At 33.9% G+C, this 22,172-nt stretch overlaps 1 protein-coding gene across 1 annotated transcript; it reads right to left on the reverse strand.

The window, feature by feature from the left end:
• Positions 1 to 9,763: 9,763 nt before the first annotated feature.
• On the reverse strand, positions 9,764 to 11,428 carry LOC139493297 (neuronal acetylcholine receptor subunit beta-4-like). Its single transcript, XM_071281550.1, has one exon. The coding sequence runs from the start codon at positions 11,295 to 11,297 to the stop codon at positions 10,275 to 10,277; it is 1,023 nt and encodes a 340-aa protein (XP_071137651.1). The 5' UTR covers positions 11,298 to 11,428; the 3' UTR covers positions 9,764 to 10,274.
• Between the last annotated feature and the right edge of the window lie 10,744 nt (positions 11,429 to 22,172).

The raw sequence follows: 22,172 nt of genomic DNA on the forward strand, positions 1-22,172 counted from the left end.
TTGTAAAAGTCAAACACCAGTAGGGTAAAAGTCAAACACCTGTAGAGTAAAAGTCAAACACCAGTATTCAAACACCAGTATGGTAAAAATCAAACACCAGTATGGTAAAAGGTAAACACCAGTAGGGTAAAAGTCAAAAGTCAAACACCAGTAGGGTAAAAGTCAAACACCAGTACGGTTAAAGTCAAACACCAGTATTGTTAAAGTCAAACACCAGTATTGTAAAAGTCAAACAACAGTATTGTTAAAGTCAAACACCTGTAGGGTAAAAGTCAAACACCAGTAGGGTTAAAGTCAAACACAAGTAGGGTAAAAGTCAAACACCAGTATTGTTAAAGTCAAACACCAGTATGGTAAAAGTCAAACACCAGTATGGTAAAAGTCAAACACCAGTATGGTAAAAATCAAACACCAGTAATCAAACACCAGTAGGGTAAAAGTCAAACACTAGTATTGTTAAAGTCAAACACCAGTAGGGTAAAGGTCAAACACCAGTATAGTAAAAGTCAAACACCAGTATGGTAAAAGTCAAACACCAGTAGGGTTAAAGTCAAACACCAGTATTGTAAAAGTCAAACACCAGTAGGGTAAAAGTCAAACACCAGTAGGGTAAAAGTCAAACACCAGTAGGGTAAAAATCAAACACCAGTAGGGTTAAAGTCAAACACCAGTAGGGTAAAAGTCAAACACCAGTACGGTAAAAGTCAAACAACAGTAGGGTAAAAGTCAAACACAAGTATGGTAAAAGTCAATCACCAGTATTGTAAAAGTCTAACACCAGTAGGGTAAAAGTCAAACACCTGTAGGGTAAAAGTCAAACACCAGTATTGTAAAAGTCAAACACCAGTAGGGTAAAAGTCAAACACCAGTATTGTAAAAGTCAAACACCAGTAGGGTAAAAGTCAAACACCAGTATTGTTAAAGTCAAACACCAGTAGGGTAAAAGTCAATCACCAGTAGGGTAAAAGTCAAACACCAGTAGGGTTAAAGTCAAACACTAGTAGGGTAAAAGTCAAACACCAGTAGGGTAAAAGTCAAACACCAGTAGGGTAAAAGTCAAACACCTGTAGGGTAAAAGTTAAACACCAGTATTGTAAAAGTCAAACACCAGTAGGGTAAAAGTCAAACACCAGTATTGTAAAAGTCAAACACCAGTATTGTAAAAGTCAAACATCAGTATTGTTAAAGTCAAACACCAGTAGGGTAAAAGTCAAACACCAGTAGGGTAAAAGTCAAACACCAGTATTGTAAAAGTCAAACACCAGTAGAGTAAAAGTCAAACACCAGTAGGGTAAAAGTCAAACACCAGTAGGGTAAAAGTCAAACACCAGTATTGTTAAAGTCAAACACCAGTATTGTAAAAGTCAAACAACAGTAGGGTAAAAGTCAAACACCAGTATGGTAAAAGTCAAACAGAAGTATTGTAAAAGTCAAACACCAGTAGGGTAAAAGTCAAACACCAGTATTGTAAAAGTCAAACACCAGTATTATAAAGTCAAACACCAGTATTGTTAAAGTCAAACACCAGTAGGGTTAAAGTCAAACAACAGTAGGGTTAAAGTCAAACACCAGTAGGGTAAAAGTCAAACACCAGTTTGGTAAAAGTCAAACACCAGTAGGGTAAAAGTCAAACACAAGTATCGTAAAAGTCAATTACCAGTATTGTAAAAGTCAAACACCAGTAGGGTAAAAGTCAAACACCTGTAGGGTAAAAGTCAAACACCAGTATTGTAAAAGTCAAACACCAGTAGGGTAAAAGTCAAACACCAGTATTGTAAAAGTCAAACACCAGTAGGGTAAAAGTCAAACACCAGTATTGTAAAAGTCAAACACCAGTATTGTTAAAGTCAAACACCAGTAGGGTAAAAGTCAAACACCAGTAGGGTAAAAGTCAAACACCAGTAGGGTTAAAGTCAAACACCAGTAGGGTAAAAGTCAAACACCAGTAGGGTAAAAGTCAAACACCTGTAGGGTAAAAGTCAAACACCAGTATTGTAAAAGTCAAACACCAGTAGGGTAAAAGTCAAACACCAGTATTGTAAAAGTCAAACACCAGTAGGGTAAAAGTCAAACACCAGTATTGTTAAAGTCAAACACCAGTAGGGTAAAAGTCAAACACCAGTAGGGTAAAAGTCAAACACCAGTATTGTAAAAGTCAAACACCAGTAGGGTAAAAGTCAAACACCAGTAGGGTAAAAGTCAAATACCAGTAGGGTAAAAGTCAAACACCAATATGGTAAAAGTCAAACACCAGTATGGTAAAAGTCAAACACCAATATGGTAAAAGTCAAACACCAGTATGGTAAAACTCAAACACCAGTATGGTAAAAGTCAAACACCAGTATTGTAAAAGTCAAACCCCAGTATTGTAAAAGTCAAACACCAGTATGGTAAAAGTCAAACACCAGTATTGTAAAAGTCAAACACCAGTATTGTTAAAGTCAAACACCAGTAGGGTAAAAGTCAAACACCAGTATTGTAAAAGTCAAACACCAGTAGGGTAAAAGTCAAACACCAGTAGGGTAAAAGTCAAACACCAGTAGGGTAAAAGTCAAACACCAGTAGGGTAAAAGTCAAACACAGTATTGTAAAAGTCAAACACCAGTATTGTTAAAGTCAGACACCAGTAGGGTAAAATTCAAACACCAGTATGGTAAAAGTCAAACACCAGTAGGGTTAAAGTCAAACACCAGTAGGGTAAAAGTCAAACACCAGTATAGTAAAAGTCAAACACCAGTACGGTAAAAGTCAACCACAAGTATGGTAAAAGTCAATCACCAGTATTGTAAAAGTCAAACACCAGTAGGGTAAAAGTCAAACACCTGTAGGGTAAAAGTCAAACACCAGTATTGTTAAAGTCAAACACCAGTAGGGTAAAAGTCAAACACCAGTATTGTAAAAGTCAAACACCAGTAGGGTAAAAGTCAAACACCAGTAGGGTTAAAGTCAAACACCAGTAGGGTATTAGTCAAACACCAGTATTGTAAAAGTCAAACACCAGTAGGGTAAAAGTCAAACACCAGTATTGTAAAAGTCAGACACCAATATTGTAAAAGTCAAACACCAGTAGGGTAAAAGTCAAACACCAGTAGGGTAAGTCAAACACCAGTAGGGTAAAAGTCAAACACCAATAGGGTAAAAATGGTAAAAGTCAAATACCAGTAGGGTAAAAGTCAAACACCAGTATTGTTAAAGTCAAAAACCAGTAGGGTAAAAGTCAAACACCAGTAGGGTAAAAGTCAAACACCAGTATGGTAAAAGTCAAACACAAGCATCGTAAAAGTCAAACACCAGTATGGTAAAATTATCTGAGATATTTTGGTAGCAATTTGAATGTAGAGAACATAATAGACTGGTTCCCGATCGCAATAATTCCGAAAGTTTTTGCCAAATGCAGATGAGATGAACTACTTTTTGTCTGTTATAATTACGAAATTCTATATGTGGAATATATTTTTTCTATCTTGCACAATACTATCCTAACATTAGTATTTTAGCACCAATACTTAATGAAGGTGTGAATGTTGCTAAATTTTCCATGAATTGATATGTGACATGTCAATGTCAACATATTTATGATGCTATAGAGACAAACTTATCTCGACTGATATTCTTGCATTGACATGTCCAGGATATAGCATACTATTGATTGATGAAGAATACTCTGAGTAAAAGGATCGGAATGATAATATTCATTAATTTAGGTTGAATTTCTTTTCAAGTTCAATGTAAATATAACCCTAGATTCGGACGACATAACGTCCTCTCGTGCGGCTGTTGACACAACTGACCATTCTGCATTATTTTCTAAGCTATCTAGAATAATTCCATTATTCCACAGAGTAACAATGACATCTGTAACACTACTTGACCACACAAGAAAAATTATGTCACAAGATTGTCGGTCATAAGGAAAATATGTAATATCTATTGTACATTTTGATTCAAAAACTGCAAACGGCATCCAGGTAACTTGTCCGTTACTTTCTACCTTAGCTTTGATAAAACTGCTTCCAAGTTCCTTAAATTTTGTAAATCCATATTGCAATGTTATATCTGGTATCCACATATCTGTTTGTGGAACATAAACATGATCTAATCCACCAAAGTCAGCAGAAGTCCAATTCAAATACTCATCTATCCATCCAATATTTAAATAACCGGTCGTTGTCAATTTCTTTTTTAGTTCGTCCAATTCGTTTATTCCAACAAATAAAAATCTAAATCTAAGTTCATATGGTGTCGTTGATCCATATTTGGTCGGACTTGCTTTTTATAATCATTTGTTGTAAATAATTGTTTGATTAAATTTTTAACATTATTGCCACTCTGTCGTTTAATCTTAACAAACAATATTATGGAAACGAGATACCACAATCTCCACATTTCACCTCTCCACGATTAGATCCACATGTTGAAATGAATATTCGCCTACTTGCATCTAATTTCCAATATATCTAATAAAGATTGTTGTAATTAAACACGTACCTGCTGCATTTAATAATGTATATCCAATTTATATGTACAACTATTCTCTTCCAAAATTTAAAATGCCTGCGTTTTAGAACTAAATATTTCAAATTTATCTAACTATAAAGTCACAACAATTACAATAAAAATGAAATACATATATCTAGTATTAGTTTTGTAGATCAACTTGTTGTGAACAGTCTATTATGAAAACTTTATTATTTTATGTTAACAAACCCAAAGCTCATTGTGCCCTCGATATAAACAAAATTATCTGATGATTTACATCATCGATTGTAAAAAAGTTAATGTATCAAAATGCATACACCGAGTTCAAAGCCAATTTGATTCGACCAAAAGCATAATCAGTCACGAAAATTATTAGTGAAAATCCGTGCTCCTGTCCTTTGATATTAAAAAGTACGACGAAATACAAAAATAAGGGCACTTAAAATGATTGTATACTTAACCATCTGCAGCAGGGGTATGTTAGTTCTTTGAAACTATTAAGATCTATTCGAACACAATTTGATCGCATAGTCACTTAAGGCAACATTGGTCTACCGACAATTAACACAAAAAGCGACAAATGATACAAATCAAGGTAACGGGGAAAACAAATGAAAATCTCATCAACATGAAAAAAGCAAAACCGGCTGCATTGCTTGCGTCACTAGTCATGCAATTCCGTGCTCAGTCAAAATAACGTAGTTATAACTAATGTATACTCGGTTAAATTACCAATTTGACGATTTTTTTGTGTATAAAGATTAAAAAAAACCATATCAGTTATAATATACAGACGCCACATCATGGCATCCAGGGTAGGCTACCGATGAAAAAAATGAGAGGTTGACTATTGGAAAATTTCAATCATCTATATTGAATAAATATATATAGGAGGCATCGGTGGCCGAGTTGTCTAAGTAGTTACTACTGTAATCACTAGCCAGTCAACACTGATGTTGTGAAATCGAACCCCGCTTGTGTGAGTGCACTCAACTCTAGTCTTAATTGACTAGGATTTTCAAGGTTCCTGACAAAGGTCAGTGGTTTTTCTCCGGGCACTCCGACTTCCTCCACCAATAAAAAACTGGCCTCCACAAAATTTAAAGCGGTGCTGATAGTGGCGGTAAAGCACAAACAAATAAAAACAAATTGACTGGCGATATAGCCCTTGCACGGTCGGTTTGATTCCCGAAGGCGTTTGGTGAGCGACTGAATATTTTGTTCGTAATAATGAAAACTTGGACAGCGGCCATTTTGGTTTTGGTAAGCTAGTTTTTGTATGTTGAGTATTTTGTTGTTGTTTCCTGCTTTCACAACGATTGCTTTCAAGAACAGATGTATATCATGATGGATGGGTCTCGAACCAGGAACAAAGACAGTGAAATAGCGGTCCACTATCTTACACTTAGGACACAGCTCTAGGATGTCAGTCGGCATAACACTCCCCCACCCATAATTGGTTTGGAGTGTATGCTGAAGCGGTTATTTACATAGACAGTACAGCTTTTGATTTGTTTCTTTCATCGAAAGTAGTAGGTTGTTGATCCATCTATCAGTAAACAAAACATCGAGGGTAAAGAGGAGCTGACCCAACACGTCCTTTCAGTTGTAATGAAAAAGACGTGACTGGATTGATTGCTTGAATGTTTTGAATCAGTGAATTGAAGGATTGTAAGTGATCTATCTATATTAGAACCTTGCTAAACGTGATCAATTGACACCTACATATAGATTTCCTACTACTAGTGTATGTCCTCAACACATGGAAAATTAAATACAAATGTACGTGCAATTGAAAACAATTGTTACTGAATCATCTTTATATCTTTAAAATATAATTTACATACGATATTTCACATTGTTTATTTCTTTGCAATCTAATTTACATAAGATCTTTCACATGTTATATTTGTTTAGATATAAACACATGACATAAGTAACCTTTTTAGCATTAAATTTTCATTATCAACTAATTATTTCGAGTGACACGCTGGCAATTTGATTTCAAATACTTCCCCGGAAATATGTATTGACAGAACATAATTTAAATTCTACATTCTATTGAGTAAATGATTTATCAAACCTCCTTTAATATCATAAAAATGATAATAAAACATTACAACTTTACTATTACAATGACTGCAGTGCATAAAAATTGGAAATATGACATGATATAAGCTTCTTAGAACATATGATTTCCGGACAATAATCGAAAATACTTGGAATATTTCCAAACAATCATTTTATAGCCAATTATATATATAGATTATTTAGATTAAGATTTCATTAGAAGAGATCCAAAATAAACAAATCGGAAAAGTAAAACAAAATATTTTTATACATTTCTAATGAAAAATGATGTTCAATCAAAAGCAATAAGCCAAAAAGATCCAACACCAATCTCGTAAAAGGAAATGTTTTTTTTGGACCTTTTTTGAGTTAAACAACATAAAATAAGTGGAGAATGCACTAATTCAACGGTTCTTGCTGTTGGTCATACATACTTTATAGTTAAAGTGTAAGAGTTTGACATTTTTGTGCCGTATTCTCACTATTAATTGTCTATGAAATGATTGGATAGATCCAAAGCTATGTACCAATATATTTGATGAGCGATTTGTCAGTACAAAATGGACATGAAAAAAACCCTGGCTAATTCAGTCACTGATATAGAGGCCACAACTTTCATCTGAAAACTGCATTGCAAATTTGTGATTCCTACCCAGATGTATCTGATCCTACATACTAAAATAATTGATATGTTTTCTTTATTCAATTATCAATTAAAATGACAACATGTATTGAATGTTTTCTAGTGATGACTTTTGTACAAATCTGTCTCCTAAGCCATAAGGTTCACCAGAACCACCTTCCTCTGATTTCGTCGAGAAACATCGTCAATGATTTTGTCAAAGTCAGTTCAATGTTTTATGCACATACAAAAGTAATAGGGCATTTAAGCGTTGAAAAAAATACGCCCGTTTTTGGGGAAGACGGCTTCAAGCCGTCAATCCCCAATGGGGTTGACCAGAGTGACATTCCCTCACATCATTCATTTTGTTTTTATAGTGTGGAAAACCCCCCAACAAATCTTACTGAGATTGATGAGAAGGGGAGACACAAATGAATAGATTGACTGTAAACACTTTTTTACACATTTCCCTTCTGTTTCTCTTGAAATTATCGTATATTGAGCTCTCCTTTACACTATTTACGTTTCTTTTACAATCCGGAAAAATCAGTATGACGAGATATTCTAAATATATCCAACCTACATTATATTTTATAGTGACGTCATTGTTGGAATGCCACACTACGTTGAAGCAGGGATATCCTTCACTGGTTATTTAAATCATTGAATGATTACATGTGATTCTTCCGGCGGGAGTCAAAATCTCCTGCTTTTAAGACCCTCTTCCGTCCCTCCCGTTAAAATTTGAAATCTTCCGCTTTTTTAGAATGTCAACCTCGAAAAATCTTCAGTAGAAATTTTTGTTTACAAAATTAATACTGACAGGGGAAAAGTGCGAGAAACTCAAAATTCATATCGGAAAAGTCCGAGAAAAACGGAAGTTTCCTTTAACTGTTTTGATGTCAAAAGATAAATAGCCTCGAGTTATCTATGAAGGTGTTGAGGATTAGACTGTATAAACAGCAATAAAAGAGTATTGGCAATTACCTGGTGATCAACTAGCAAGTTTAGGACACATGTCTGGATGATTAAAAGTGAAATACTGACAATGGATTAATTAAAGTTGTATAAACAACGACTTTTTTGTGTACTGTTAAAACATTGAACAGTTATATTACTTAACCTCAAGACAAATGTCTTAATGATCTCAAATATGATATGTATGCCTACTACACTTGTTGCAAAGCTGACTATGGTGACCCTAATGACTTGACCAAACATATGGATATAGCAAACCCACCAGAAAGCTCACAACTCTATCAAGTCAACACCACTGTTCAGTTAGTGGTACAAAAATTGACAATGTAGCTTAAGCAGAGATACTTTTTACCAACTATATATGATGGCTAATCACTCTATCTTGAACTTTATATATAATAAATAAATATTTAAAAAACCCTTATCTTCTATTTCTATCAAGTAAAAATGGCTATGGAGAATATAGAATCATTAACAAAAAAGGAAAATATGCAGTTTAAACACCAAAAAAACATTGCGTACGTCGATAAAAATGTTGATAAAAAATCTCCAGTTATGAGGCACAAACTCCAGCTGAAAATTTCTAAATCCCCAGTTAAGACTTTACAACTCTGTCCAATGTCTGTCATGACATGACAGACATTCTCAAAGATTGTGCACTAATTAAACATTCGTATTTGTTTAATTTAAACATAATTATGATTGCTGTAGATAATTCAAACATCAATATGCAATACTTTAGGTCATCAACTTTCAAAGTAAACAAAGTCCGTGGGCTACATGAGATTGGGGAGAGAAACAATTTTTTTCATTTTTTTCTGCAAAACTTTGTTTTGAGAATCTCTCCAAATCAGGAGCACCTCAATTTATGAGTAATTATCCACTAAATTAAACACTTAAAATGTAACATTTAGTATATGATAAGTAGCTATATATAGTCTTCCATTAAAACTTAATTGTGTGTACCAACATAATCATTGTAATGGTAACAAGAAAAAATTAAATTCCAAATGTTTCATTTTGTTGTTAAAACCTATTTATTCATGAAATTTTACAAATATTTTAAAATGTAGTATTTGGAAACAAGCTTCACACAGTTTACATTAATCATATTGTTTTTTTTATTAGTACCTGTACCCGTGTGATGAGAGTTTTAACTGGGAACTTTATTACTGGAAATTTAAAACTGAATAGATTTTTCAGTCCTAACTTTCTTAAGAAAAAAAATAAAAATCTTAAGAGTACTGTCACAAAAAATGGAAAATGGCCCTAGCACACTATTAAGATTTCAAAAAATATTGTAGTTGTTGTTAATTGACCAAATTCAACTATGAATTTTAGATAATTAACTATCAACTTTAATTGAATGTTTAGATTTAGAAGATGCAGATCTCTTCCATTGGTCTAAATTGAACCCGACACTAAAGAAACGAAATTACATTAAACAACAATTGATTTCAAGATTGTCAACCTTTTTACATGTTTCTAGCTGTTCTTTTTTTCATTCTTTATATGAAAACTATCAAACGATACCACCCCCCCCCTCTCCAAAAAAAATGAAATAGAAACAAGGGCCGTCTTTCCCCTCAGAGCTATTCAGCTCTTTGATTATACATATAGTTTTGATGGAAATTTGTTTTTCTAATTGCAGAGAGATGAACAAGATTATTGTTTTCAACCCAGAAACGGACAGAATGTTTTAAGGTAAAAAAAATAAGGTACAGATATTTTTTCTTTCTCAAATATCTCTGACCCCCTCCCCCCACTTTCTACAAAAGACTCACCATTCATCATCATCATGTATCTATCTTATACAATATTATTCTAAAATTAGTATTAGAGCAATTATACTGAATGAAGGTGTAAATTTTGATAAATTTTGCTTGAATTGATATGTAACATGTCAATGTCAACATATGTATGATGCAATATTGACGACACGACTGATATTCTTGCATGTCCTGAATATAGCGTACTATTGATTGCTGAATAATACTCAATAATGAGTAGTTAAGGAAGAAGATGTTTTGTATTCTTTTATGAACTACTCATCAACCGCCATTATAGTAATAATTTCAATATGTTTTTACAGATTTTTCACATTTTGCAAGAGAAAATATTTTTCTTAATTTGTACAAAGCAAAATTAGCACTGTAATTGTGGCAATTATAACTATTGCAGACGTTATCCAAAACATTACGAAATCAAACGACGAAATAACATCATCCCACGTAATCCCTTGTTCACTTTCTGTTTCATTTTGATGATTCGATTCAATTTTCTTCACATTCCGGCAGTTCATTAGCTTGATTATGTTCTTCGGAACACTATCTTTACGATGGTGAAACCGAAGTTCTATAGTCGTACAGCACACAACAAAAGTGCCCATGCCTAGCTGAAACATTAAATAATATCCCAATATTGATCCAAATGTTTTGGGAAGCTGGGAACTGACAATTGTAAGGAAAACGGCAAACGAAAGAAACACTGTAATGCAATATCCCATTTTTTCACCGCTGTCAGCCGGAAGTGCAAAAGTAAACACATTTAATACACCGAGTAGAATGATCGGAATGATAATATTCATTAAATAATAGGTTGAATTTCTTTTCAAGTTAAATGTAAATATAACCCTAGATTCAGATGACATAACGTCCTCTCGTGCGGCTGTTGACACTACTGACCATTCGGCACTATTTTCTAAGCTATCTAGAATAATTCCATTATTCCACAGAGTTACCATCACATCTGCATTACTACTTGACCACACTACAAAAATAATGTCACAAGATTGTCGGTCATATGGAAAATATGTAACATCGATTGTACATTTGGATTCAAAAACTTCAAACGGCATCCAGGTAACTTGTCCGTTACTTTCTACCTTAGCTTTGATAAAACTGCTCCCAAGTTCCCTCAATTTTGTAAATCCATTTTGTAATGTTATATCAGGTATCCAAATATCTGCTTGTGGAACATAAACATGATCTAATCCACCAAAGTCAGCAGAAGTCCAATTCAAATACTCATCTATCCATCCAATATTCAAAAAACCAGTAGTTGTCAATCTCTGCTTTAGTTCGTCCAATTCATTTATTCCAACAAGGTAAAAATCTAAATCTAAGTTCATAGGGTGTCGTTGATCCATATTTGGTCGGACTTGCTTTTTGTAATCATTTGTTGTAAATAATTGTTTGATAAGATTTTTAACATTATCCCCACTCTGTCCTTCAATCTTAACAAACAATATTACGAAAACGAAATACCACAACCTCCACATTTCACCTCTCCACGATTAGATCCACATGTTCAAATTAATATTCGCCTACTTGCATCTAATTTCCAATATATTGAATAAAGATATAGTTGTAATTAAACACGTAACTGCTGCATTTAATAATGTATATCCAATTTACATGTACCAATATTCTCTTACAAAATTTGAAATGACTGCGTATTTATAACATAATAATTCATTGGAATTAAATATTTCAAATTTATCGAACTATAAAGTCACAATAATTGCAACAAAAATGAAATACATATCTAGTACTAGTTTTGTAGAGCCACTGCTTGCGAACAGTCTATTATGAAAACTTTATAATTTTATGTTAACAAACCCAAAGCTCATTGTGCCCTCGATGAAAACAAAATTGTCTGATGATTTACATCATCGATTGTGAAAAAGTTAATGTATCAAAATGAATACACCGAGTTCAAAGCCAATTTGATTCGCCCAAAAGCATAATCAGTCACGAAAATTATTAGTGAAAATCCGTGCTCCTGTCCTTTGATATTAAAAAGGACAACGAAATACATAAATAAAGGTGTTCAAAACGATTGTATACTTAACCATCTGCAGCAGGGATATGTTAGTTCTGTGAAACCATATGGATCTATTCAAACACGATTCGTTGCAAAATAACTTAAGGAAACATTAGTCTACCGACAATTAACACCAACAGCGATAAAGGATACAAGATAAGGGGGAAAACAAAAGAAAATCGCATCAACATGAAAAAAACGAGACCGGTTCCGTCGACAGGGTAACCGTCTCCTGCATTGCTAGCCATTCAATTCCGTGCTCAGTCAAAATGACGTTGTAAAAACTAATGTATACTCGGTTAAATTACTGATTTGACGACTTTTTTTGTGTATAATGATATAAAAACATATCAGTTATAATAAACAAACGCCACATCATGGCATCCAAAGGTAGGCTACCACATTTGTCATAAATTCTAACTTGAAGTCTTTAGTTTGTGTCGTTATCGATGCAAATATCAAGATATTAAGAAGACCTTCTTCTTTTGGTAGTAATTACAGAACAAAAGTACTCGGAGGAAAATTCCAAACAAAAAGTTCTTAAGCTAATGGCAAAAACAAAAGCTTAAAAAATATCAAAGGAATGGATGACAACTGCCATTTGGCCAATTTAACTGTTTTGTATTCAAGCGTCACTGATGAGTCCTTTGTAGACGTAAACACAAAATTTCATCCTGGTATCTATGATGAGTTTATTTCATGACTTATATGTATGAAATTGTGGATTAAACCTGGTTTTACAGCAGCCAAACCTCTCCCTCGTATGACAGTGGTATACATCATACCAACAACGATATGTTAATAAAATCAACAGACATAAGTATAAATGTAAAAAGTTAGGGAGCAGCAGTCATCATTCTGTTAAAATCGTAATCACTATAAAACAATATGTCAACAAAGATAAACAAAAAGGCATATAGAAAAAGCATACTAGTATAAGCAAAGACGGAAGACAAGAACACAAAAAGGCAAAAAGAAAATATGCTTTAACAAGGATTGTAGATATTTTATTATAGTATTGAAAAGAATTTATAAGAACAATAATTAACGTTGATTATGGAAGTTTTTAATGACCTTGAATAAATATATATAGGAGGCCTCGGTGGCCGAGTTGTCTAAGTTGTCTCCTCTTTTCGCCTGCATTTCTACAAAAGACTCATTATTGATGTTCTGATAAAAAAAGTCCAAATAATGTACGAAGTTGGAGAAAAGCATTGAGAACCAAAATTCCGAAAGGTTTGTCAAATGCAGCTGATGTGAACTACTTTTTGTCTTTTTTACTATCGTTATCACTAGCCAGTCAACACTGATGTTTCCTGCTTTCAAAGCCAGCTGTATAAAATGATGAAGTACTGGTCGATGAGTCTCGAACCAGGACCAAAGACGGTGAAATAGCGGTCCATTATCTAACACCTAGGATACAGACCCTCGGACGTCAGTCGACATAACACTCCCCCTCCCCCCCAATGATGAGTTTGGAGTGTATGCTGACGCAGTTATTTACACAGGCTTTACTGCTTTTGATTTGTTTTTTTTCATCGAAAGTAGTAGGTTGTTTATCCATCTATCAGTAAACAAATCATCGAGGGTAAAGAGGAGCTGACCCAACACGTCCTTTCAGTTATGACTGAGACGTGACTGGATTGATTGATTGAATATTTTGAATCAGACAATAGAAGTATTGTAAGTGATCTATCTATATTATTACCTTGATAAAGCCCCAATCCCACTAGACCACGATCGCATCACGCTCACCGCGATCGAAACTAAATTCAGATCGTGGTGAGGTTGCAGTATGAACGGCATGAAAATGTAAAATGTTCGTTGCTTTCACGATGCTTCTACGTCCTCATTACGCTTTTACAACGATCCCGCTACGATGATACCACGTTCTCACCGCGCTTATTCTGCGATCTCACTACGCTTATCAAGATCTTTCTACGCTCATCACGTTCTTTCTACGACCGTACCACGGGTTATCCGAATGCAACACGATCTTAGCACGCTTCTACTGCGATTAAAGCACGTTCTTACCACTATTATAGCACGTTCATACCACGATTATACTACGTTCATACCGCGATCTTACAACGTTCTCAGCAAATAACGTCAACATCGTGTTCCATATAAATACAGTTCCGTAGCTTCTATTTCTGATTAATATGTGTAGTTCTAGGAAACAATACAGTCATGCCACCACAATCTACTAGAAAACGTGGGCATGGTGGTAGGGGTTGATGTAGAGCCATAGGGAGCTCTGATAGTAACGAATCCTGATAAAACAGAGATGTCAGACTGACCAATCCAACCTAAATTACAACATATTGCTGGTCCATAAAGCGCAAATGACGATATTTTAGTGAACGAAAGCAGAGATGACATATATGTGTCAATAGATATAGGAAGATGTGGCATGAGTGCCAATAACTCTCCATCCAAAATAACAATTTATAAAAGTAAACCATTATAGGCCAATGTACGGCCTTTAACACGGAGCCTTGGCTGACATCGAACAGCAAGATATAAAGGGCCCCAAAAATTGCCAGTGTAAAACCATTCAAACGGGAAAACTAACGGTCTAATCTACTGTATATAAAAACGAGAAGCCTGGTTGAGCCGTTAGAGAAAATGGACAAGATGTTCTTAATTCATACAGACAAACAAATCCTGGAGAGATTTAATATAATGCATGTGAAATAAACTCATCATAGATACCTGGACTAAATTTTGTATATACGCCAGACGCGCGTTTCGTTTACAAAAGACTCATCAGTCACGCTCGAATCCAAAAAAGTTAAAAAGGCCAAATAAAGTACAAAGTTGAAGAGCATTGAGGACCAAAATTTCTAAAAGTTTTGCCAAATCCAGCTAAGGTAATCTATGCCTGAGTTAGAAAAGCCTTAGTATTTCAAAAATTGTAAATTTTGTAAACAGTTAATAAATGACAATGAGAATGATGGTCGTAGTATGAACGTAGTCAGGTCGTAAGAAGAGCGTGATGAGGACGGGAAGGGCGTGCTAGAATCGTACTATGGTCGTGAACAGCGTGGTATAGTCGTAGGGGAAGCGCAGACGGGTCGCGATGAGAACGTGATCGTCGTAGAGAGGTCGTAATAACGTCGCTGTATGATCGTAGCGTAGTATCCCCGAATAGACTCACGCTTTCGCTACGATGGTACAGCGACCTTTGCGATCTTACTACGACCTTAGTGCGTTCTCACTACGCTTCCACTACGACCTGATTTCGCCACGACCGCAGCACGATTGTTTTGAACATGTTCAAAGTGTTTGCCACGCTCATAACGATCTTGAAGACCATACCACGACCGTGATACGACCTTACTGCAATCGACACGATCGTACTATGACCATCAACATTTGCAGTTTATTTCACAGATCGTAGTGCGATCGTAGTGCGATAGTGGCCTAGTGGGACTGCGGTATTAATGTGATCAATTGACACCTATATATGGAAAATTAAAAACATATAATTGAAATAAGTTGTTACTGAATCATGTTTATATCTTTAAAATATAATTTACATTGTTTATTTTTTTGCATTCTAATTTACATAGATTCTTTCACATGTTATATTTGTTTAGATATAAACACATGACATAAGTAACCTTTTAACATTTCATAATCAACTAATTATTTCAATTGACACGCTGGCCCGGGTGTCATTCGGTTTATCGAGAGAAATGATCGTGAAAGAATATCTAACGGCGGTCAAGTATTGAGAGACGATCGTGAAAGTTCTTGTAACGGATCGTGAAAGACATTTAATGTACATTCTAGTTCAGAATCTTTGAAAAAATCGCTTAATTTTCAAAACGCGGAACAAATCAGAACAAAAAAATATGTCTGTCAAAATGGTTTACCTTCCTCAACATAACTGTGAAAGAAGATAAAGAAAATATGAAGTACTTTTTGAAAAAACACAAAAGGCGCAATGCGTGTCTATGAAATTAATTACAAATAACACGCTTTTTGTACCTATAATGGTGATTTTTCAGTTTATCGGGAAATATTTGAAATTTAATCTTTGGTGTATCTGATAGTACAGTATAATTAAGGTATGTTCCTCTCTTAAAAGCATTAGTTTGTATATGAAAACCTTGAATTTGTTGAATATCCATCAAACTTGATCGTGAAAGCTCAGGCAACGCATTATTTTGATCGTGAAAGATAATGCGTGACCAGACTTATTACTAGTAATCAGAAATCAGTATTTCTTTTACCATTTGATACACCTGCAAATTTTTGAAGCCTGTAACTATTTTGATAAGGATGAACATTAAAGCTATTTTTTTTATTCAACACTTTACCTCGAAAGTTAAAAAAAAAACAACAACTAAAAACGTCTCTAAATAAGTTTGAAAGATTTAACTCTGAGAATCGGTCAAGTGCAATTCAGGCAGATCGACACTAATTAGCCAATAATATGAATATGCAACGTTTAAACCAAAATAATATCCATCAAACAAAAAATTACAGCAAAACAGCATCTTTCATGAGTAATTTGAGATTGAACGATAACCAACATTTTGTGCAACAGTACTTTCTTAAGTTCTGTATATATATACAACGCAGATGTGGATTGATTTAACTATATACTACAGACTATAGAATACCAGAGCGCAAATGCTGTAATGTCTCGTCTGCTTTACTTATGATAGTTAATTTTTGGAACGTCTATAATATCAAGGGTTTTACTAGAAGTGTCAAATGCGATTAATGCACTTAATGCATTTTTGTCCATCTGATGAGTTACGCCTTTTCAATTGATTTTTATAGTTCGTTCTTATGTTGTACTGTTATACCACTGTCTCAGGTTAGGGGAGGGTTGGGATCCCGCTAACATGTCTAACCCCGCCACATTATTTATTAATGTGTCTGTCCAAAGTCAGGAGCCTGTAATTCAGTGGTTGTCGTTTGTTTATGTGTTACATATTTGTTTTTCGGTTGGTTTTTTTTATACAAATAAGGCCATTAGTTTTCTCGTTTGAATTGTTTTACATTGTCATATCGGGGCCTTTTATAGCTGACTATGCGGTATGGGCTTTGCTAATTGTTGAAGGCTATACGGTGACCTATAATTGTTAATGTCTGTGTCATTTTGGTTTTTTTCGTGGATAGTTGTCTCTTTGGCAATCATATCACATCTTCTTTTTTTTAAATTATGATTGTCAATGGTTCATAAAAAGAGTGCAAGGTCAGATGAACCATGACATACAGATCTCTACAAATATCCCGTAGACCAAATAAATGTGTTCCGATCGTTACAGTGCCTTAGAAACTGACAAAAGTGATGCTTGGCAAATTAATTCGAAACATAAGGTCAAAATTGTATGAACCCTGACCGACAGCCAGACATAGACATCTTGCTATTATTCAATATATCAAATACAATTGACGTCATCATGGTCATATATGAAACAAGTAGACAGAGACATGTACACCATACACGAAATACCATGGCGCTATAGCATACAGGTATATATCCAAAAGGCTAGACAACATAAAACGAGCATTGCCGAATGATGCATGATAATGAGTTCGATGTTATTTGAAACCTTGCAGAAGTCGAAAATGTACACCTCACAATCATAACAACAGACAGTTATCCTAAAGCTTAACGAATCCGCGATACGGACTTGACCACAAACATGAATCTTCATCCATGAAATAAGGCAAATTCGGGGTCAGGTGAATCCTGTCTGACGGACATGTAGTTTATAGGATCCAATATACAAAATGTGGGTATCCTATAACTCGTAAAAAGTAAGTACTTCACATAACAATAAAAAGTAAGGATGTCAAAAGATCTGAAATTTAATACTCGGATACTCGGTCATAATACTCGAGTACTCGCAAGTACTCGGATGAATCTTAAACGTCTATTGAAAAGTTTAAGTTAGATTTTAGGTGGGATGCAGTGCTTTGTTATTACCTTTCATAAACACATTGACAAAATACAAACGTACTACAAACATAGCTTGCTCCTCTATTTTTTGTGTCAATGAAACAATAAATAAACGACTGCCATTTTTACAAATAACCTATCATAATAGCAATTATTGTTTGTTTACGTGTTTATGAACCAAATTTCAATAAAATCAAAATATTTTATAAGCAAAAATCAAAAATATTTGCATTTTAAGTCCGACAAAGTAGACAATATATTTAGCATCTGTTCCTGAGGAGTTGGTATTTTTTATAACACGACTTGTCTATTTAAAATTTGTCAACAACAATTATGATATTGGACTTCAAATTACTTGTGCTTTTTCGTGTTGCTCAGTATTACTTTTTCTGTGTTTTTTTTTTTTTTGCACTATCGTTTGTCTGATTTTCTTTTTTTTCTTTAGCCATGACGTTGTTAGTTTATTTTCAACTTTTGTGGTTGAATGTCGCTCTCATACTTTCGCATATCTCTAAATTGTAAATTAAACAATTATAGTTAAGCTTTAAAAAAAGAGTAATTAAATTAATTTAAATATACATCTCATACCAATCAGAAGTCTTGATTAACAAACAAAGGTAAGTTTTTACGGTTAATTATTAATTCATGAAAGTGTTGATCCGTGTACAAACACCGTTAAAAATGTCTCAATCAGTTGTGTGGGGTTCCCTGCAGGTTACTTTGATTTTGTGTGCGTTTAAAAATATGATCTGGTCAACAATTTCAGACGAAAGACTGTTAAACTCTCTATTTTTTTTGTTACAAGGGAAATATTCCCTCGAAAGGAAAGGACGTTGCTGGTACTACTATAACAGATAGTATCCTCAGGATAAACATAGTTATGTTATTAATTTATTTTATTGAGTATTACGAAGGAGAAATTTCAATAAAAATATCAAATATTAATTATGATATAATTGAAGAATAATTTGAACGTCTTCGTAGCATCAGATCTTTCACGATCACTTTCACGATCTTCAAAAATGCGGTACGTGATCTTTCACGATCCGAAAAATCTGTTTTTGTGGAAATAGTTCTTTATTTACCAAGTTTCAGATTATGTTTATACAAAATAACTATGAGAACCATTTGATTAATTCAAACAGAATGCCCTTGTTCGTATTAAAGTAGTTTTTCTAGTTGAATTTGTGAAAAAAATCATGTTTGTTTACATTTTTTTGTCACTGAAATGTCGAGAAGCAATCTGCCTTTTGTTGTTTTGTAATAACTATGTACTTTTAAAACTGGATATTCTCACATACTGATCATAATGTTGAACCATTTTGACAGACAGTTTTATTTTGTCGTAAATTTGTCTGTGTAATTAATTAAGTAAGAATATGTATTGACCTTTCATATGTCTTCTCGATTAAATGTCTTTCACGATCCGTTACCAGAACTTTCACGATCGTCTCGCAATACTTGACCGCCGTTAGATATTCTTTCACGATCATTTCTCTCGATAAACCGAATGACACCCGTGCTGGCGATTTGATTTTAAATACTTCCCCGCAAATATATATTGACAGATTGAGAACTGAATTTAAAAGTCAACATTCTGTTGATTAAAAGATTTATCAATCCTCGTTTAATATTATAAAAGAGACAATAAAACATTAAAACTTTACTATTACAATCATTTCAGTTTATATAAAATTGGAAATATGACATGATATACGCTACTTAGAACATTTGATTTCCGGACAATAATAGAAAATATTTGGAATATTTCCAAACAATCATATTGATAGCCAATTATATATATAGAAAAATGCTAAGATTTCATTAGAAGAAATCCAAAATGAACAAATCTAAAAAGTAAAAAATAGATTTTTTATACATTTCTAATGAAAAATGAGGCTCAATCAAAAGCAATAAGGCAAAAAGGTCCAACGCCAATATCGTAAAGAAAAACATTCCCCATAGTTAATTCAGTCACTGACATAAAACGCCATAACTAGCATCTGAAGAATGCATTGCAAATTTGTGATTCTCATCCCAGATGTATCTGATCATACATACTTATATAATTAATATGTTTCTTTATTGCTTATCAATGAAAAATGAAAACATGTATTTAGAGTTTTCTAGTGATGACTTTTGTACAAATTTGTCGCCTAAGCTTTAAGGTTTACCAGAAGCACCTTCCTCGGATTTCGTCGAGAAACATCGTCAATGATTTTGTCAAAGTCAAGTTCAATGTTTTATGGACATACAAAAGTAATAGGGCATTTAAGCGTTGAAAAAATTCGTCCGTTTTTATACATATAGTATTGATGGAAATTTGTTTTTTCTATTAGCAAAGAGATGGGCAAGATTATTGTTTTCAACCAAGAAACGGCCAGAATGTTTTAAAGGCAAACAAAATCAGGTACAGAGTTTTTTCTCTCTCAAATATCTCTGACCCCCCTTTTCGCCTGCATTTCTACAAAAGACTCATCATTGATGTTCTGATAAAAAAAAAGTCCAAGTAATGTACGAAGTTGGAAAGCATTGAGAACCAAAATTCCGAAAGGTTTGTCAAATGCAGCTGATGTGAACTACTTTTTGTCTTTTTTGTGATCATTCTTGTACAATATTATTCTAAAATAAGTATTGGAGCGATTATACCCCATGAAGGTGTAAAGTTTGATAAATTTTGCTTGAATTGATATGTAACATGTCAATGTCAATATATGTATGATGCTATAGTGACGACACGACTGATATTCTTGCAATTAAATGTCCTGAATATAGCGTACTATTGATTGATGAACAATACTCATAAATGAGTAGTTAAAGAAGAAGAGGTTTTGTATTCTATTCTGAATCACTCATCAACCGCCATTATATTGATAATTTCAATAATTTATTTACAGAGAGCCACAATCTAACACTTTTGCAAGAGAAAATATTTTCCTTAATTTGTAAAAAGCAAAACTAGCACTGTAATTGTGGCTATTGTAACTATTGCAGACGTAATCCAAAACAATACAAAATCAAACGACGAAATGACATCATCCCATGTGATCCCTTGTTCACTTTCTGTTTCATTTTGATGCTTCGATTTAATTTTCTTTACATTTCGGCATTTCATTAGCTTGAGTATGTTCTTTGGAACACTATCTTTACGATGGTGAAACCGAAGTTCTATAGTCGTTCAGCACACAACAAAAGTTCCCATGCCTAGCTGAAACATTAAATAATATCCCAAAATAGATCCAGATGTTTTGGGAAGCTCGGAACTGACAATTGTCAGGAAAACGGCAAACGAAAGAAACACTGTAATGCAATATCCCATTTTTTCACCACTGTCAGCCGGAAGTGCAAAGGTAAAGAAATTTAATACACCGAGTAGAATGATCGGAATGATAATATTCATTAAATAATAGGTTGAATTTCTTTTCAAGTTTAATGTAAATATAACCCTAGATTCGAACGACATAACGTCTTCTCGTGCGGCTGTTGACACTACTGACCATTCTGCATTATTTTCCAATCTATCTAGAATTATTCCGTTATTCCACAGAGTTACCATCACATCCGCAATACTACTTGACCACACCACAAAAACAATGTCACAAGATTGTCGGTCATAAGGAAAATATGTAATATCGATTGTACATTTTGATTCAAAAATTTCAAACGGCATCCAGGTAACTTGTCCGTTACTTTCTACCTTAGCTTTGATAAAACTGCTTCCAAGTTCCTTCAATTTTGTAAATCCATTTTGTAATGTTAAATCAGGTATCCAAATATCTGCTTGTGGAACATAAACGTGATCTAATCCGCCAAAGTCAGCAGAAGTCCAATTCAAATACTCATCTATCCATCCAATATTCAAATAACCGGTCGTTGTCAATCTCTGTTTTAGTTCGTCCAATTCGTTTATTCCCACAAGGTAAAAATCTAAATCCAAGATCATAGGGTGTAGTTGATCCATATTTGGTCGGACTTGCTTTTTATAATCATTTGTTGTAAATAATTGTTTGATTATATTTTTAACATTATCGCCACTCTGTCCTTCAATCTTTACAAACATTAGTAGAAAAACGAAATACACCAACCCCAACATTTTACCACTCCACTTTTATGTTCAAATGAATAATCGCCTATTTTGCATCTATTTTCCAATATATTTAATAAAGAAAAAGTTTTAGTTAGGCACGTACTTGCTGGATTTAAAAATGTATATCCAATTTACGTGTACCACTATTCCCTCAAAAAATTTAAAATGCGTGCGTATTTATCACA

This window comes from Mytilus edulis, chromosome 10 (genome assembly GCF_963676685.1).
Source record: "Mytilus edulis chromosome 10, xbMytEdul2.2, whole genome shotgun sequence".
In the NCBI taxonomy this organism is placed as follows: domain Eukaryota; kingdom Metazoa; phylum Mollusca; class Bivalvia; order Mytilida; family Mytilidae; genus Mytilus; species Mytilus edulis.